At 49.3% G+C, this 15,395-nt stretch overlaps 1 protein-coding gene across 3 annotated transcripts in view; it reads left to right on the forward strand.

Moving 5' to 3' along the window:
* LOC110555288 (uncharacterized) overlaps nucleotides 1-15,395 on the forward strand; it is a 39,646-nt gene that overhangs the window by 6,745 nt on the left and 17,506 nt on the right. For all 3 annotated transcript variants that reach the window (XR_009592356.1, XM_060385468.1, XM_060385470.1), the window contains exons 4-7: nucleotides 457-605; nucleotides 4,868-5,008; nucleotides 6,333-6,478; nucleotides 11,866-11,961. Coding sequence is in view for 2 of the 3 variants with exons in the window: in XM_060385468.1 (XP_060241451.1) it covers nucleotides 457-605; nucleotides 4,868-5,008; nucleotides 6,333-6,478; nucleotides 11,866-11,961 (532 nt within the window). In the remaining variant the exon portion in view is untranslated. The remainder of the gene's footprint in view (nucleotides 1-456; nucleotides 606-4,867; nucleotides 5,009-6,332; nucleotides 6,479-11,865; nucleotides 11,962-15,395) is intronic.

The raw sequence follows: 15,395 nt of genomic DNA on the forward strand, positions 1-15,395 counted from the left end.
CCTAAAAGGGAGGCATCCGCAAGGGTGACGTTTTCTTCTTGCATCTCCATGTATGTGATCCTCTTCTCCTAAGGACACTAGATCCATAAAGTTGGGGTTCCTTCCAAGAACTCCTCATAACGCAGACTCCTGTCTCCACAGTACAGCCTTCTGAGCTGCGGCCTGAGCCTTCTGAGCTGGCTGGGGTTAGCACCTCAATGTCCAAGCCAGGCCTGCCCATACCCTGCAGCCCACAAACCCGCAGCGTATTTCAGCACAGGGCTTCGCGTCTCTCACGTGATTCTCCAATGAATCATTGTCTAAGAAAGGGAAAGGCCTGTGATTCCGCGCTACATTTCCTAGAAAAAAAATCCTCTTGGAAGCCAACACATTGAGGTGGCTGATAGGCTTGTCTTGGGACTGTATGAAAACTCAGAGCACGGTGCCAGCTCCGACGGAAGTGTTTCTTAATTCCAGGCTTTGTTTCTGGAGCAGAAGGTGTACACAACCTGCCCACTCACCACCTTGGAAATCCTGGACTGCAAGATGGATCTGTGGTCCCTGAGGCGGCTTGGGCAGGCGCTGAAATTCAGCAGCTTGCATTTCCTGGTCCTCGATTACTGCAAGTAAGGCTGGATCTGGAGGTCAGCAGGCTGGGCCCTAGGTGGTGAGGGCCAGAGAAGGGCGGGGAAGGACCACACCCAGGGTCTTTGGGCCTCATCAAGGGAGAGAGAACCGGCTAGCCTTTCTCCTGGGCCGCAGGAAATGTTCATGTTCCCGTTTGTTCTTTCAACAAATGTCTGATGAAGGTGAGGGTCTTAGTTAGGGTTTCTAGTGCTGCAATGAAATACCATGACCTAGAAGGAAGCTGGGAGGAAAGGGTTTATTCAGCTTATACTTCCACATCACCAAAGGAAGTCAGGACAGGAACTCAATCAGGGCAGGAACCTGGAGGCAGGGGCTGATGCAGAGGCCATGAAGGGGTGCTGCTTACTGGCTTGCTTCACATGGCTTGCTCAGCCTGCTTTCATATGGAACCCAGGACCACCAGCTCAGGGATGGCCCCACCCACAGTGGGTACGGCCCTCCTCCAGCAAACACTAATTAAGAAAATGCCCTACAGGCTTGCCTACAGCCCAATCTTTGTGTGTGGGGGGGGTGGACAAGAAGGGGTTTGAGACTTGGCTTTTCTGTATAGTCCTGGCTGTCCTTGAACTTGATGTTTAGATCAGGCTTGCCTCGAACTCAGAGATTCACCTGCCTCTGCCTCCTGGCTGCTGGGATTAAAGGTGTGTGCCACCACTGCCCAGCTCTTACACCCCAATCTTTTGGAGGAATTTCCTCAGTTGAGGCTCCTTCCTCTCTGATGATGCTAATTGTCATATCGGGTTGGCATAAAGCCAGCCAGTACAAAACGCAGCGCTAGGTGCTAAGGAAGGTACCGATAAAGATACTGTGCAGGCTAATGTTTTGTCAACACAAGTAGACTCACGGAGGAAGGAAGAATCTTAACTGGGAAGATGCCTTCTTAGGGTTATCCTGTAGAGCACTTCCTTGATTAATGATGGATGTGGGAGGGCCCAGCCCACTGTGGGTGACACCACCCTGGGCAAGTGGTCCTGGGTGTTTAGGTAGGCTGAGCGAAGAACAAGCCAGTAAGCAGTGCTCCTCCACAGCCTCTGGATTAGCTCCCCGATGACGGACTACAGGTTGCTAAGATTAAACAAATCCTTTTCTCCCCAAGTTGCTCTGCTCTTGGTATTTTATCACAGCAGTAGAAACCCTAAGACAGACACCAAACACACACACACACACACACACACACACACACCCCAATACAAACAAGCCGATTGACCCAAAGACGTTATCCTGGTGGCAGAGCAGAAACTCTGAATACCGCAGAAGATGCCCATTCATGTTCCGTGTCCAGACAATGGAACATGGCCCCTTCGGTAACTGGGCGGTCTTCACTGAGGCACCAGGGAAGGAGCAGAGCAACTGCTCTGAGAGCTGGGGCTTGAGGACATCAGGGGAAGGTCTGGGGTGAGAATAACGCCAGCAGAAGGTTCTCTCTCTTTTGCTCGCTCTCTCTCTCTCTCTCTCTCTCTCTCTCTCTCTCTCTCTGTGGGTCTGTGTGTGTGAGTGGAGATCAGTATTCTACTTTCACGAAGTTTCCATGTCCTCACCATATGCAGAGCACACCACCCTAATGAGCTCATTCATGTGTTCTCCCCATAGCCTCATGAGACAGGGGCTCACCCCACACCTGGAAGACTATTGAAGGCCACTCAGCTCTCGGGGATGTGAACCCTGACTGTCCCAATCAGATCCCGGATGCTAGATGTCCTGGAGTCTATTACTTTACCATCCACAGGCAACTTCAGACCACTTGTATGAGTGAGAGGAAATCACGGAACCTTTCTGACCTATAACAAGATGATCTTGGCTTGGGAGGAAAGAGTCTAGAACTCTTCCTATGCAGTCAAGTTCGAGGGCCTTGTACTTGGAGGGGAGACTGGATTTGTGCGGGAAGTGGATCTGATTTTTGTGATGAGAGGGGCAGTGAGAGGTGGGGATGTTTCACAATGTAGTCCACACTGGCCTTGAAGTTCTGGTTCCCCCTTCTCAGCTTCCCAGATGCTGGGGATATGGAGTGAACTATTGTCCTGGTTTGCTTTCTTTTTCTGTGATAAAGGCTAAGACCAACAGCAGCTCCAGATAACAGTCTGTTCCTGGGAAGTCAGGGCAGGGACTGAAGGATAGAGCCTGAGGCCAGGATCTGAAGCAGAGACTGTGGAGGGAGGCTGCTGACTGGCTTGCTCTCACAACTTGCTCAGCCTGCTTGCTTCCTGCTGTTGCTGCCGCTATTGATGTGGTCATCATCATTTGAGACAGGGTCTCCCTGTATAGGCTCAGCTGACCTGGAACTTGATAAGTAGATCAGACTGCCCGAAGCTCAGAAATCCACCTGCCTCTGCCTCCTGAGCACGCTGGGATTAAAGCAAGGCACCACCCCTCCTAGCTCAGCTTGCTTTTTATATAACCTGCAGCCACCTGCCCGGGGATAGTATCACCCACAGCGAGCTGGACCCTCCCAAGCCAAACCTTAGTCAACAAAACACCCCTACAGACTTGCCTATAGGCCAATCTGATGGAGGCATTTTCTCAGTTGGGGTTTCCTCTTCCCAGATTACCCTAGTTTGTGTCGTGTGGACAAAACAAAACAAAAATCCAAAACAACAATCATAGCAACCAACCAACCCCCCCCAAAAAAAAAAAATCCTAGCCAGCACAACTCTCGTGTCCAGCCCTAGCCCCATCCCAACGATTCCTTGTTAATGATTTTTTAAAAATGGAAGTTGTTATTTCAAAGATGTGTTTATTTATTTAATGTGTATGAGTGTTCTGTGTACACCTGCAGTCCAGAAGAGGGCATCAGATTCCAGTATAGATGGTTGTGAGCCACCATGTGGTCACTGGGGATTGAACTCAGGATCTTTGGAGGAGCAGACAGTGCTCTTAACTGCTGAGCCATCTCTCCAGCTCCTTTGACGTTATTTCTAGGCCAGTGTGATGGTACATGCCTGTTATCCTGGCATGTGGAAGGCTGGAACAGGAAAGGCTCCTCCAGTTCAAACCCAGCCTGACCAAATAGAAGACTCAGACTCAAAACAGCAACATCACTCTGTGTCACTCCTAGCAGCCCATGTTAACATCTCAGAGCTCAAACTTTGACATTCGAAATTCCTGGCAGACACGGCATAAGCTCCCTGCATTTCGGTTCCCTATCGTGTCACCCGTCCTATGCAAGGACTGAGGACTATGCTCCTGAGTCACTTTGGAAATTAAACATTGCTCAGTGAGGAAGCCTGGTTATAACAGGAGGGATGAGAGGCTGGACTCTCTCAGAGCCCTGCTGCAGCTGGGGCTGCACCATCACTGCCGGCTATCCACATCATCACATCCATCTCTGCTCTCCCTCAGCATTTGGAACCTGTTCTCCATGTCCTCTGTTTTCTCTCTTCACTCTGGAATCTGACTTCAGATCCTCCTCCTTCCTTACAAGATTCCCTCCTCTTCAGGGTCAACCCTGCACTGCCCCTCAGCCGGCCCTGGCCCTAGAAACTCAAACTGGGACCAGTAGAAAGGCTACTCCTAGCTGGCCTGGGGAAGACTTCAAAGTTAGCCATGTGGCACAAACAGAGGTCCCTGCCGAGCCCACAGTTCTCCAGAGAAACCAGGAATGTTAAACACGTAGGACTGACTTTCCAACGGGAAAGATGTAAAACCTGCTCTTCCACCCAGAATGCTGGGAATCGGAAGTGATTAATAGCCTGGTGATCTAACTTATCTGTTGGGCCAGGCCATAGCAAGCTCCTACAACCAGGACCAGAGATACCTAATTGTCTAATGGCCCTTACATTGTCTGTGTAGCCCGAGGCTCCCTCAAACTCCTAGAACCAGACCAGAGGTGGCTAATAGCCCAAATGACCTCTATGCTACCTGTATGACTGAGACCAGACCAGACCCTTCCTTAGGCCTTTAAGTACTAGCTAAGGTAGCCTGTCTCTAGAACCCCATCTTCTTGGAAGAAATGGCATGCACCTTGAGTTGAGTTTCCATATAATTATTATTTCTTGTGCACTGGGAATTGTAACTAGACCAGGAAACTTTTTTTTTTCCCCACCCAAATTATACTGTATTTTAGATGTGCTAGGAATAAACTGACTGGCATCCGACTCCCTGAAGTTTTGAGCAAGGCTGATAAAGCCAATCTGAACCGAGTTTTCCTTCTCATCTCTTCACCGCTGTGACCACCCATGCAGGATCCCCACAGCCTGTGACATAGTTTAAAAGCCCTGACGTTTGTTCTGTCGTTCCTTCTCAGGTTTGGACATGAAGAACTTGAGAATATCTTCTCGGGCCTGGAGAGCAACCAAAGGCTCCGAGGCCTCAGTCTGCGCTACTGTGGGCTGGGGCCCCAGAGTGGGCCAAAGCTGGGCTCTGTCATCAGCCAGAGCGCCATTTGGTGAGCTGGCCCAGGCCCCTCCCTGCTCACCCTGTCTCTGTTTTAACTCATTACACAATGCGTCCTAGCGACTGTTTTTTTTTTTTCTCTTTCTCCCTCCCTCCACCCGTTCTCTCCCTCCCTCCCTCCCTCCCTCCCTCCCTTTCTCCCTCTTCTTTTCTTTCTTGATGAGTGTGTATGTTCATGTAGGTGCATATGCCCGCATGTGGAGGGCAAAGGTCAGCTTCATCAGATGTCATTTCCAGAGCGTTCTTTTCTTGTTCTTGAATCAGGGCCTCACGCTTGAAGCTCACCACATAGGCTGGGCCGGATGCCGGAGAGCTCCAGGAATGCGCCTGTCTCTCCCCTTCCAGCTCTGGGATTAAACGTGCATCGCCATCCCCTGTGCTGAGTTTGTTTCCTAAATTTTATTAGAAATTTACATCTCAACCGGGCATGGTGGCACACGCCTGTAACCCCAGCACTCGGCAGGAAGAGGCAAGCAGATCTCTGTGAGTTCAGGACCAGCCTGGTCTACAAAGAGCGGTCCAGGACAGCTAAGGCTGTTATACAGAGAAACCCTGTCTCAAAAAACGAAAAACAAAAACAAAAAACCCAACAACAAAAAAAAAAAAAAAAGAAAAGAAACATATATCTTTTTAAAATTTTGTCTGTATTGTGTATGCATACACACGCATGTATATGGCCCATGCATACATACATGACATGTATATGAGATCAGAGGAGCACATCCAATGTATTTCTCTCTCACTCTCTATTTTTTGAGACAATGTCTCCCACTGAACAGCAAACTCGGCATTGCTGCTAGACTGGCTGGTCAAGTTCCAGGGACCCACCTGTTTCTACCCCTCTAAGGCTGGGGTCACAGGCACTGGTGGGCATGCCTTGATTTTACATGGGTGCTGGAGATTTGAACTCGGATCCTCTTGGTCTTATAGCAAGTGCTTCACCCACTCAGCCATCTCCACAGCCTGATACCCAGTGTTTTTCTATTGGCTCTGGAGACTGAACATAAGTCCTCAGGCTTGCTTGGCAAGCCCTTTACTTATGAAGCTATTTCCCCAGCCCCTGTTGTTGTTGTTTTAACTCCTAGAAGAAAGAGCCTTTAGTGAACTCTGAGGACCTAGAGTGTCTGCTGAAGGAATGGTTTGTGCCTTTGGCACAGCAGCTGTTTGTGACATGGTCTAGCCTGTGTTCGCTATAACTATCCATTGACTGTGTTGTGCTATAAATAACCAGTTACGGTATATCAGATGAAGATCTTAAATTCAAAGTTGTAGTGGGCTTGACAGCCAGTGAGCAATGCTTTCTCCCTCTTCCCCAGCGATCTGCGCCTGGATGGAAATTATTTGCAGTGTTCTGGAGCTCTGGCTCTCCTTAGACCCATAGCAGACTATGCAGAGTTGCAGCAAAAGAACAAGCCTGCCTTGCCATCATCACATGCTGGAAGTGCCCCTCAGCTTCCCCAAGGTGAGCCTGGGGCAGCCCTGTTGGTCCCTGAAGGAGGACTCTGCTTTGTGACCTTCTTCGTGCTCAGCGGAGACTCCCAGAGTGTGTGGGCGGCAGAACAATGGGTCCCAAAGACATCTCTGTCCCCCAGAACCTGTGCATATGTTCACATGACAGATGTCAAGGTCAGGAGCCTGAGATGGAGCTGTCTCCTGGATCAGCCTGGTGACCTTTCTAAGAGGCAGGCAGCAGGGTGGGAGAAGACGTGATGATGGAAACAGAGACACAAGTGCTCTGAGCTGGAACACAGGTGACCTCCAGTCTCCGGAAAAAGCAAAAAAGACATTTCCCCAAGTCTTCAAAGGAATCTAGCCTAAAGATGTCTTTACATTTGTAGAATGCATTGCAGACTTCCACCCTCCAGAGCAGCAAGGTAATGCAAGCGCGCGCACACACACACACACACACACCACATCACACCACACACACATACCACACCACACACACACACACACACATACACTCACACACCCCACACCATACCAATACACACACCCCACACGCACAAACACGCACCCGCTGACTCTATTTCCTTCAGTTTTGTGAGTTGGGGGTCTTGCCATGTAGCCCAGGCTGTCCTCAAAATTGTGCTAAATTTTCCTGCCTCTCCTTCTGGAGTGTTGAGGTTACAGGTAGGTGTGAGCCACCACTGCCAGATTTTAAGCTCCTGTTCTGTTCAGCCGTCGGCTTGTGGTCCTTTATCACAGCCATGAGTGGAAACTAACATTCCTTAATAATGAGACCCATCAGGTTAGTAAAAGTAAAAGCGGTTCAAACAGGATTAAAGGATACTTCATTTCTGCGTGACACACACACCCGGGCCCCGCCATGGGTACAGCTGTCTGCAGAGTCAGCTGAGCTCACTGCAGCAGGAACCCTTGAGTTTGCAGCTCCCGTCATCTATGGTCCCCATACCTAACTATGGTCCAGGCTCTCTGGCCTGGCTCCTGATGAGCTATGGTTGACAGGATTCATCGCATGCCTACCTTGTTGGGAAGCAGAGTACATGCCAGGATTGTGTGATTCAAAGTGAGAGCATGTCCTCACCCAGATAGCAGACAGACAGATCATTCAACCATCTCCAGGCATCCCCCATAAGTGGCTTTTCACTTGTTCAACTGAAGCCTAAGAATGTACAGTTACGGTCCATTTTAAAACCGACTACTTTTAATAATTGGTTGTCTGCATTGAACGGCTAATAACACAGACACGGGTACACCTGTGTGTGACTCTGGATAATTTCATGTCCTTCAACTTCAAAATGGACATGCCAATAGTTACCTTTGGTGTTCAGTAAGGGTTGAGCGGCAAGTGCTTGAGGGACCATCACAGCAGGCTGAGTGTTCCCTAGGGGAAGAAAATCCTACAGCACAGTGAGAAACTCTATTTGCTCTATTTGCCGGGGAAGAAAGTGGACACGAGAAGCTGAGGAGAGACGCCCTGGGGGAGAAGAACGCTAAGAACCCGTAGCTGAGAACTGCCACCTGCTCAGGGACTTTGACAGGATGGGACTCACTCGGGTCACTTGTTGAGCTTGGTACTTCAGCCAAGGTTCTCAGGGGAACTGAGAAACCCTGCTTGCCGTCGCCGCCTTTCTCATGCACTGATTAACATTCTTGTCAAGAGCCGCTGTCCTAACTGTGAACCCTGCGCCGTCGATGTGGGCTCAAGACAGCGATGTGAACTCGCGTGGGCGTTCACTTCCTAATGCTGCGCATGTAGAAGCGATGACTTGAGGGTTTGGAGTGTGGCGGGCAGGGGCAGGAGAGAGCGGTGGAGAGTGGAAAGAGTGCTTGGGACGTAAAGCGGAGACATGGGGGGGATCCCAACTCTAGTTGGCTCAAGTAGTTTCTGGTAGAGGGGAAATTGCAATTTAATATCAAAGGTTTTAAGGGCCAGCAAGATGGCTCAGGAGTAACGGGGCCTCACTGAACTTGAGTTCAATGCCGAGAGCCCACATGGCGGAAGGAGACTGGCAGGTTGTCCTCCAGCCCACACAGCTCATGCACGTACACACAGACACAAACAAACAAACAAACAAACAAACAGTGATTTTTTTTTTAAAGCTATGCATGGTAGCATATGCCTTTAATCCTAGTACTCAGGAGGCAGAGGCAGGCCTATATCTGTGAGTTCAAGGCCTTACCTGGTTTATATAACGAGTTCCAGGCCAGTCAGGGCTACATAGTGAGACCCTATCTTAAAAAAGACAAACAAACCAAAGCAACGACAACAACAAAAACAACTACATACATACACACACCAACAACAAAAAGTAAGTTAAAAAATCAGATAAAAATTCTGTATTTATTTTCCCAAAGAGGTGAGGGGGAGGAGGAGGAGAAGGAGGAGGGGGAGGGGAGGGGAAGGGGGAGGAGGAGGAAGAATGTCCGAGCTGGTGGCAGAGAGTGCCTGTACTGCCATTCCCTGAGCAGCTCAGGACGGTAAATGCGGCTCTCATCTTGTGTTCAGTGGCATCAGAACCCACACGCCTGAGTGCTTTTCTAGGCTCCTTTCCTCCCCCAAGGCTGGCTCTCGTTCTCCTAAACTCTGCTTTTCATCCAGCTCACCACTCCGTTCTTCTGCATTAGTTTTTGTCAAGTGGCCATATCAAAATGCCATAGGCTTGCTGGCTGAACCAAAAACAAACAAACAAGCAAACCAATAAAACAGTCAGTTTCTGACAGTTTAGAGGGTAGAAGATCAAGGTGTCAGCCAAGGGCTGGGGGTGTAGCTCAGCCAGTCAGTCCCCAGCGCCCCGTAAGCCGGGTGAGGTGGAGCGCGCATCATCCCAGCACTCAGGAGGTAAAGACAGGAGATCAGGGTTCAGGGTCACTCGGAACTACGTAGAGAGTCTAGCCTGAGCTATGTGAAGGCGCGCGTGCGTGCCGTGTGTGTGTGTGTGTGTGTGTGTGTGTGTGTGAGAGAGAGAGAGAGAGAAAGAGAGAGAGAGAGAGAGGGGTAGAACTCGCCTAGCATGTGTGAGTCCTTGGGTCCTAACCCCAGTGTGGAGGAGAAAGAGGAGGAGGAATAAAATAAAATTCTCACTGCAAGAGCTTGCCAATAACTTGTTCTTGCAGTGGCATTCCTGAATGATCCCTGGCAGTCTGCTTGGAGTTCCGGACTCGAGCCACCGAAGGGAGGGACAAACAGACTATATATATATATATATTGGCATATTTACCACTTGCTAGAAATCTCTACCTAAAAAAAAAAATCTTACAGTTCCAATGAAATTTTAAAGTATTAACTTTAAGATGTACCCGACTGTGTACACAGCTTTCGGTAGTCACATAGGCAATCATGAGAGTGTGTATGCGTGCACGTGTGACCATGTGTGCATGTGTCCCTGTGTGCGTGCGCACTCGTGTCCCTGTGTGCATTTGTGTGTGTGCCTATGCATGTTTGCATGTGCGCATGTGTGTATGTGCGTGCAAGTTGGTGTGTGGGTGTGTGTAGTTGTGCATGTGTGCATGCATGCATTCATGCAAGCACATGAGCCTGTGTGTGTGTGCATGCATGCATGCATGCGTGCCTGCGTGGTGAGGCTGGAACCCAAGGCTGGGCTCATGCTGATCAAGTATGAGTTCTTTGTGAGGCTTCGAGCTTAGTGCTCTCCTGATCTGCGAGCTACTCCCAAGCCCCAGCAACAACTTCATCGTACCCTTCCTTTCTTCACATGTTCACGCATGTGCACGCGTGTACTCCTAGATGCTTGGGGCGCATTAATGCACAAAACAAAACATTCTCTGCGGGGAAAGCACTTGTTCCCAAGCCTGATGACCCCAGTTCAAATCCCCAGGACCCTCACGGTGGAAGGAGAGAACCAGCTCCCAAAAGTTGTCATCTGACTTTAACAGGAGCATAACTATGCACACACACACACACACACACACACAGAGACAGAGAGACAGAGAGACAGAGAGAGAGTGAGACAGAGGTGACAGAGAGACAGACAGAGGGACAATGCTTTTTAAAGTAACAATTGATGTAAAACAAGAAAAAGAGGGAGGTATGGTACTGTGGAGTCTGAGAAGGAGGAGAATAGAGAAGTGGTGTTTGCTGGCCTTCTTTGCCTGTAGGGGTACGTGTACGGTGAGTGTTGTGTGTGAGCGTGCAGCCACGCACGCTTCTGCTTGATCATGTGGTGGCCAGAGCAGGACATTCAGGTCTCTTCCTCTCTGGGTCTCTGCCTTACTCCCTGGAGAAAGGGTCTCTCAATAAACGAGGCAGAGGGAACAGCCAAGGCCTGGAGCAGAAGGCCCTGTCTACACCAGAGGGGCAGAAGGTGGAGGGACCTGGAGCTCAGAATGAACAGGGAGGAGTGGGGCAAAGCCCTCCATCTGGGCGGGAGCCACGTGCTGGGGAGCCGCTACCCTAATCAAGAGAGGAGGTGGCGGGAGGGTCAGTCTGCATTTCATCATCCCAATTGCAACTGGGGTACAGGGACTAGGGAAGGAGGACCTAGCACGGCTCTAGAGTAGTACTCTGTGTGTATGATGCTAGGGATGGAACCCAGGCCACATGCATGACAGGCAAGCACTCTACAGAAGCCCCATCATCGATATCATACCTACACAGTCTTTTTTCTTGTTGGTGGTAGGTTTGTTTTTTGTTTTGTCCTTGTTTGTTTGTTTGTTTCTGGTCAGGGTTTCTCTGTGTAGACCTAGCTGTCCTAGAACTCTTCCTAGAACTCTCTCTGTAGACCACACTGGCCTAGAACTCAGAAATCTGCCTGCCCCTGCCTCCCAAGTGCTGGGATTAAAGTTGTGTGCCACCACTGCATGGCTCCCTACACTGTTTTTGTTTGTTTTCTTTTGTCTTAAGATTTATTTATTATTTATACAGCATTTTTGCCCGTGCACCAGAAAGGCCACCAGATCTCAGTATGGATGGTTATAAGCCACCATGTGATCACTGGGAATTGAACTCAGGACCTTTGGAAGAGCAGCCAGTGCTCTTAACCTCTGAGCCATCTCTCCAGCCCCCACCCTACACCGTTTTTAATATGTGCCAACAAAGTGTATTCCTCCCTCCCCTGTTCTTAGTGATCCAGGACCGTGGAGCCGTGGTTATAGGAAGCAGCTGTAGCATGAGGGAGTCCACAGGGGCTGCGGGATGGTTCCCGGAGCCCTGCTTGGCCCTGCTTAGTGGCATGTTGTCCTCTAGTCTTGCAGCAGAGAAATACACGTGGCGGAACTGAAGAGATCCTGATGGTATTCAGCTAATTCTCTCCCAAGAGAAGTGCCCCTGTGTATAAAATGAAGACAATCAAACACCAGTATTGAAGTATGCAGAAACCTCTTCACATGACTCTAACACTGAAACTTTTTTTTTTTTTTAACCAGTGCACAGGGGAGGAAACTCAAGTCTGAGCCAGATTGCGAAATCTTTCGAAGCTTTAACAGTGAAAAAGACCTCACAGAAGAAAAGGAGGAAAAGAGGTATTTGGATGGCATTTCAATTATTCCTTCCACTCCCTTCACCTTCTAACTCACTCCCTGTGTGTCCCTAGCACATAATTAGCCCAAACAAATGTTTAAAATCAAATGGAGAAAAAGAAGACTCAATGTCTTATGACCTCGCGTAAACCACCCATGAGCAGTTTCACTGTGTCTGCCAGAGAAATTCATCATGGGCACATTTGACATTCCAAAAAAGCATGGTTTGGAACAATCCTTCCAGGGGCTGCCAGCGAGGCCTCAGAATTGGGGTTACGCAGAGTTAGAAGCAGGGTAACCATGAAGGGGCTTTGAGAGAGATGAGAAGGGCAGCTCAAGAGAGAGATGAAGAAGAGCAGAGAGAGAGACAGGGAGGCAGAAGGGGAAGAGGAAGAGGGAGACAGAAAGATGGAAAAACTGAACTCTAAGCAGGCTTTACGACCCCAGGAACCTTCCGAGCACTGAAATTCAGGGTTGCTGCAGCCCTAGACCCTGCTCCCAGCACTCCTATCCCAGCGCTAACCCACTGCAGCTCTAGAGGTGCAGAAGTGCTGCTGGGTATGTCACGAACATAGCCTCCAGGAAGCAAATCCTGGGCCAGCCTGAGTCTGTGCTGCTGTGTCCCGAGCATCCAGTGGTTTGTTTTGCATTTGTGGGCAAGACAACTAGTTGTTTAAGTGGAACCCAATCCCATTGAGGTATTTCTTCTTCAATTTTAATCTGTTCTTATGTGGTTGGTTTTGTTTTGTTTTTTTCTGTCCTTGAATTATCTTTGAATCTTCTCTGTGAAATACTGCCACATTCGAAAATTACAAACTCTTGTGATCCAAAGCCACATGAAAATGTAGAGCAGAGCATATGCCCTGGATCCCATTGCATGGTAGATTGAAGGACGAAGATAAGTTCAAGATTATCCTCAGCTACAAAGCAGAATTTGAGGCAAACCCAAGCTACATGAAACCCTGAGGGAGGAGGGAAAGGAGAAGAGAAAGACGAAAGAGGAAAATATGAAGTAAGAAAGCATAGCAGGCCCTGGTGCGCTGTCTGCCATGGATGCAGTTTTCTCATTTGGTTTTGCTAACAGAGAAGGCACTCAGTGTTTCCAGGTCTAAAGAAGTGGCCTTTGGCGTGTTCTCTGGACCAGCAGAAGGGCATTGGAGGCAAAGCTTTGTGAGTAAGCTAACTTAGGGTGGGAAGAAGAAAAAAAAATAGATGAGGAAGGGCTTAAGTAGGAAGGAGCTTACCAATAGCATCCAGGAGCCCGAAGGTTTGGCTAAGTTAAGACAAGAGGATGCAGGAGGCTGGCCGTTTGAGAGGATGGATTACATTAGGACCTATAAGGTAGGCCAAAGCCTTGGATTTAGCCCAGCAAACAATTGAAGCCATTAGTCTCCTGAGCCTGAACCCAACGGAAACAATTTTCAGCTATTATATATGTTTATATTTTCAGGGATAACAAAACAAGCATCAAAACACCTTCCCAAAGGCAGGGCATGATGGCACATGCCTCATGAGGGAGAGGTGGGTGGAGCTACGTGAGCTCAAGATGAGCCTGGTCTACATAGAGAGTTATAGGCTAGCCAGGGCTACATAGTGACTTTCCCACACTGGACAGCCACTTTTGCCATCAGAGGACATTACAGGAGAGATTCTGGTTCTTGACAGGACTCTACCTGTTTCAAAGGGGTCAAGATGAGTTGATCTTCGTCATGCTCCTGGATGGGACCAGATGGTTTCCATTTGGTCCTAATTGGAAACAGCGAAAATATTTTCTTGAACACCCCTTTTTGGCGGGAGGATTTTGGACCAATGTTTGGAAAGCCATCCCCACGGTACCCTCTGAGGCCAAACTCCACTCAGAAACCTAGCCCCTCCTCTAGACTCCTCTCATTTGGAGTCCTAAGAACTCTTACAGTGATCACCACAAAAATGTGACAAGCCAATGACCGGGTGCAGTGCGGTACGCCTGCAATCCCAGCACTCGGGAAGGCAGAGGCAGGTGGATCTCTCTGAGTTCGAGGCCAGCCTGGTCTACAAAGCTAGTCTAGGACAGCCAAGGCTACACAGAGAAACCCTGTCTCGAGAAAGAAAGAAAGAAAGAAAGAAAGAAAGAAAGAAAGAAAGAAAGAAAGAAAGAAAGAAAGAAAAAAAAGGTGACAAACTGACATTGGGCAGCCATGTATAAGCTTGATGGAAGAGCACAGCTGCCTGCAGCTTCAGGCGTGCCTGTCGCGTTCTGCAACGGTGCGCTGCTGAACACACAGAAGCATAAAGCCTGCGCTGTCCAACCTGCCAGTCATCAAAGGCCCCGTGAGAGCCTGGGCACCATGCCGAAGGACTCTGAGGGCCTTTATTTCTGTCTAGGTCCCAGCGAGGCTGAGGCTGCAGCTCCAGAGAACTCACCAAGAACCACTTTTTTTTTTTCATTTTTATTTCTTTCTTCATTATATATCCTGATTGAAGCCCCCTCCCTCAACTCCCCCAGTCCTGCCCTCCCTCCCTCTTCCCCTCTTCTCCTTCCCCTAGTCCACTGAAAGGGGGAGTTCTCCACTATTGCCATCTGCCCATAGCTTGTTAGGTCTCATCAGGACCGCCTGGATCCTCTTCCTCCATCGCCTGACAAGGCTGCATCATCAGGGGCGAGTGATCAGAGAGCAGTCAACTGAGTTCGTGATAGAGGCAGCCCCTGAGCCCCTCCCTCGGAGATCCACATGGAGACTGAGCTGTCAGTCGGCCACATCTGGGCAGGGGAAGAGCCACTTCTTTAGACCTGAAATCATGGACTGCCTCCCTTGGTTTGTTTTTGCTCAGTGAAGATGAGAGAGCAGAATGGGGCTCCTCAATCAACACCCCTCCTGTGCCCTGGGAACCTCAGAACAAGAGGGCCAGGCCCATCCTGCTGGGATGCTCAGCCTCACGCCTCAGTGGGTCCAGCTCTGACCCCCAGGCTCTGTCTACCACAAGAATACAAGAGTCTGGAAATTGGTCAGTTGCAAGCAGGTGCCGTCCGGCTTTGTCACACCCTAGTCACAAATAGCAGCAGAAGACGGTCAAGGTAGAAGTCACCCAGTGGCTACAGGGAGTAGCCACCTGCTAATAACATGGTTCTTCTGAGCCATTCCACTGGTCTTGCCTTGCCATCGGGACCTGTTCTTTTCCCAGCTGAAGCGAGCTACGCAGTGTAGCGGTTCCCAGGGCTGTCTTCATTCTGGAGAATGAGAAAGGTCAGTGTGTGACTTAAAACAGAGGCAGTGTCTAATCCTAGCATGATCCCTCTAGGATCCTGAGTGAGACCAGAATTTGACTACAGTATCAAGCTGCCCAAGTTCAGGTCTCCAAAAAAGGCATTACTGCTTATATCATAACCACAGAAATACCAGTGGCATTAAGGAATGCAAGGGACCATTGCAAGAGTCAAGATGTAATCTTCAAAAGCT

Source organism: Meriones unguiculatus, chromosome 6 (assembly GCF_030254825.1).
Source record: "Meriones unguiculatus strain TT.TT164.6M chromosome 6, Bangor_MerUng_6.1, whole genome shotgun sequence".
NCBI lineage: Eukaryota > Metazoa > Chordata > Mammalia > Rodentia > Muridae > Meriones > Meriones unguiculatus.